At 46.7% G+C, this 3,682-nt stretch overlaps 1 protein-coding gene across 1 annotated transcript in view; it reads left to right on the top strand.

The window, feature by feature from the left end:
* The first annotated feature begins 470 nt into the window (after nucleotides 1-470).
* The window catches only part of LOC143035608 (uncharacterized), a 4,905-nt gene continuing 1,693 nt past the window's right edge, over nucleotides 471-3,682 (top strand). The window contains exon 1 of the mRNA XM_076202475.1: nucleotides 471-3,647. Coding sequence (XP_076058590.1) covers nucleotides 471-3,647 — 3,177 coding nt within the window. The remainder of the gene's footprint in view (nucleotides 3,648-3,682) is intronic.

Here is a 3,682-nt window from a genome sequence, read left to right as displayed (position 1 = left end):
TGGCGACCTTGCCACGACTGGTGCTACAAGTGTTTGCTGGGCTCTAAGTCGCTTTGAACGCGCACTCACTGTCTGTGGCCCGGAAGTGAGTCCTCTTGTGCTTTGAGGTTTTGATTGTTTCATAGCTGTTTACGTGTGTATTAATACGTACATTACGTTGTGGCGTTTTGAAGTGGGTAAAATTGTTCCATTTGCTTTAAGCGAGTAATGTTTCTTGTCTTACAGCTTGTATTTGTTTGATGCATTTACGTCCCTTGTATTTTTGCTTCTGCTTAATTTTACTTATTTCATTTACTTTCGGTGTTATTTGATGTCCCTTGGTTGTGCAGTTTGTCTTTAGTCGTTGACACGTATCTTATTTGTTTTATTCATTGACACGTATCTTTTTCTCTTGTTCGTTAACACGTATCTTGTTTGTCTTGTATCATAATCATTGACTTGTGCCTTATTCGTTACTTATTCTCGTCAATATGATATCTGTTCAGGAGCTTAAGGAACAGGCTATAGCTTTAGGCCTCGCAGGAGGAGATGTCGGCAAATACGTCATAGAACAGCAAGCTATTGAACGAGAAGAACGTGAAAAAGAGCGACGAGCCAAGAAGGAAGAAATTGAGCACAAGACCCGCTTAGCTGAAATTGAAGCGGAGAAGGCAAAGATTGAAGCAGAGAAGGAGAAGGCCAAGATTGAAGCGGAAAAGGAGCTAGAGCTAGCTCGTATCACGGCGACAAAGCAACCTACCGCGACTCCACATGATTCGGTAAGTCGTCCCCAGCTCCCTCTATTACAAGAGGGGGAAGATATTGCCTCTTACCTTAACCGTTTTGAGAGAATTGCAGAACTACTTAAGCTGAGTTCAGACAGCTATGCCGTGAGACTGGGTACCTTACTTACGGGAAAGGCAGCTGATATGTACATATCTCTCTCCCCAGAGATAACTAAGAACTATGAGCTACTGAAGAAAGCTTTATTGTCAGGTTTTAACAAGACTCCTGATGGTTACCGCGTAGACTTTCGGAATGCCAAGATTTCTCCAGGAGAAACTTTTCTTCAGTTCTCATTTCAACTAACCAGACTATTCCAGGCGTGGTTAGATTCCTCAGAGGTAGGGAATACTTTCAATGATTTGAAAGACTTTATGATACTTGACCAGTTTTTGTCTTCCCTCCATCCAGACTTGCGTGCTTTCATCAAGGAACGACGACCCTCTACGTTAACCGAGGCCATTCGTTTGGCTGACGATTGGACGTCAGCCCACCCTAATCTTCCTCGAACCTCGATTCCAAATGCAAAGAAGTTCTCTCGACCACCTAAGCCGCCTAAGGTAACCACGGTGACCCCGAATCCGTCTAGCGGCCGAAAGGACCCTCCACCTTTGACATGTCACGGTTGTGGAGAAATTGGACATATTCGGCCTCGTTGCCCTAGGAATCCCCGCACTTTCAAAGAAGGCACGTCAACTACGCAGCCATATAAGGTAGGGTTTTGCCTGTCTGATAGAACAGTCCCTCACTTCCAGGCCTCTGGTACCATCAATGGGGCCTGGGTGTCTACTATAATCCGGGACACCGGCTGTTCCTGCGTAGTCGTATCAGATGAGATGCTACCAGATATAGATGTCCCGAGTTGCAAGAAAGTCTATGTTGCCGACTACTTGGGCCGAGTAGATGCCTTTCCTCTGGTTTCTTGTTACCTTCGATGTCCTTATTACGAGGGATGGACCGACGTCGTCAGAGCACCCATCAAATTTGCTAGTGTCTTAATTGGTAACGTTCCAGGCGTTAAAGATCCTAATATATCTGAATGTTCCTCTCCAGCTGATGACTCCGCAATTCCACGCCCGACACAAACTGCTACACCCTCTCCCAAGCACCTGGTATGTGCAGTCCAGACCCGAGCCGGCAAAATGAAACGGATTCACCCCTTAGCTCTGCCTGCCCTACAACCTCTCTCGGTGACGCCCGACAACTTCAGTCTACTCCAGTCCTCGTGTGAGACACTCTCTGCCGCTAGAGCAAAAGCAGCCTCGGGAGAAATAGACCGAACGAGGAACGGGTCTACTTACCAGTTTGTCAAGACGGACGGTCTCCTCTATCGGAAATGTTTAACTTCTAATCGCCCTGATAAGATAAAAAAGTCTACATTGGTTGTTCCCCGTGATTGTCGCCCTGTTATCCTCTCCATTGCTCATGAGAGCCCTTTAGCTGGACACTTCTCTCACCGGAAGACTGAATTAAAGGTAGCAGAACAATTTTACTGGCCTGGTATGGGAACCGACATCAGAACCTTCTGTCGGTCTTGTGACAAATGTCAACGCTTCTCAGCGAAGGGACGAGTACCACCAGTCCCATTACAACCCATGCCCATCGTCACTGAACCTTTCGCCCGTGTTGCCATAGACTTGGTTGGACCTCTTTCTCCAGCATCTTCCGATGGACACAGGTACATTCTTACCTTGATAGATTTTGCCACTGGATTTCCTGAAGCAGTTCCCTTAAAAGATATAGACTCTATTTCGGTCGCTGAGGCCTTGTTAACTATTTTCTCGAGAGTTGGTATTCCCCGGGAAATACTTTCAGACAGAGGTACCCAATTCACGTCTAATTTAATGAAGGAACTCCACCGAATGTTGGGCGTGAAACCTATCTTCACCACTCCCTTCCATCCTAGTGGAAATGGAAGGATTGAGAGACTACATGGCCCCTTGAAGGCTATTCTTCGTAAATTGTGTGCTGAGAAGCCCCGTGAATGGCACAGGTATCTAATACCAACTTTGTTTGCCCTCAGAGAACTCCCGAGCGACAGGACAGGGTTTTCAGCCTTCGAGTTATTGTACGGTCGGTCTGTTAGAGGCCCACTCACAGTTTTAAGAGATCTGTGGGAAAACCGTACCCTCCACGAGGAAGAGAGGTCCAGTTTCCAATATGTAATAGAACTACAGGACAAGCTGGCAGAATGTTCTCAAATGGCTGCGCAACAAGCCGACATCAGCAGTTCCCGGTACAAGGCGTACTTCGATCTGAAGTCTCAAAACCGTCAATTTAAACCAGGTGATGAAGTTCTAGTACTCCTGCCTAGTGATACAAGTAAACTCCTCGTCACTTGGAATGGACCCTACAACGTATTGGAGAGACGTGGTGAAGCGAATTACGTAATAGAGACCCCTCGAGGACAGAGACTTTACCATGCTAACATTTTAAAAAGATATCACCGCAGGGCCCAGGTGCAGCAATTGGAACTGATGGATGTGACTTCCGCCATAGAAGAGCTTTCCGCCCCAGGGAAAGAGAAGGTATCCATCGTCGATGAAGGGGATCCGTGTGATCTTCTTTCACAGTTGCCTTTGACACCTGACGGCATGATCCTCTCCCCTTCAACTGATAAACCTGAAGTGGGACAACTCGCCCCGGATCAGCTAGTCCAACTTCAGATTCTAATGGGTGAGTATAAAGATGTTTTCTCCGACGAGCCCGGATGTACATCCACTATAACTCATGATATACAACTTACCACTACTGACCGAGTACAAGCCAAAGTGTACCCAGTGCCAATCCACCTTAGACCTGTCTTCGAGAAAGAAGTTGAAACCCTCTTCCGTCAAGGGATTATCCAACGATCCTCCTCTCCTCATTCTTCGCCTGTCGTCATGGTAAGAAAAACTGATGGATCCTATAGGATGGCCAT

This window comes from Oratosquilla oratoria, chromosome 19 (genome assembly GCF_046742065.1).
Source record: "Oratosquilla oratoria isolate Oo_2021 chromosome 19, ASM4674206v1, whole genome shotgun sequence".
Lineage (NCBI taxonomy): Eukaryota > Metazoa > Arthropoda > Malacostraca > Stomatopoda > Squillidae > Oratosquilla > Oratosquilla oratoria.
Note: the sequence above shows the minus strand (reverse complement) of the source record. Positions and strands in the feature narration are given on the sequence as shown.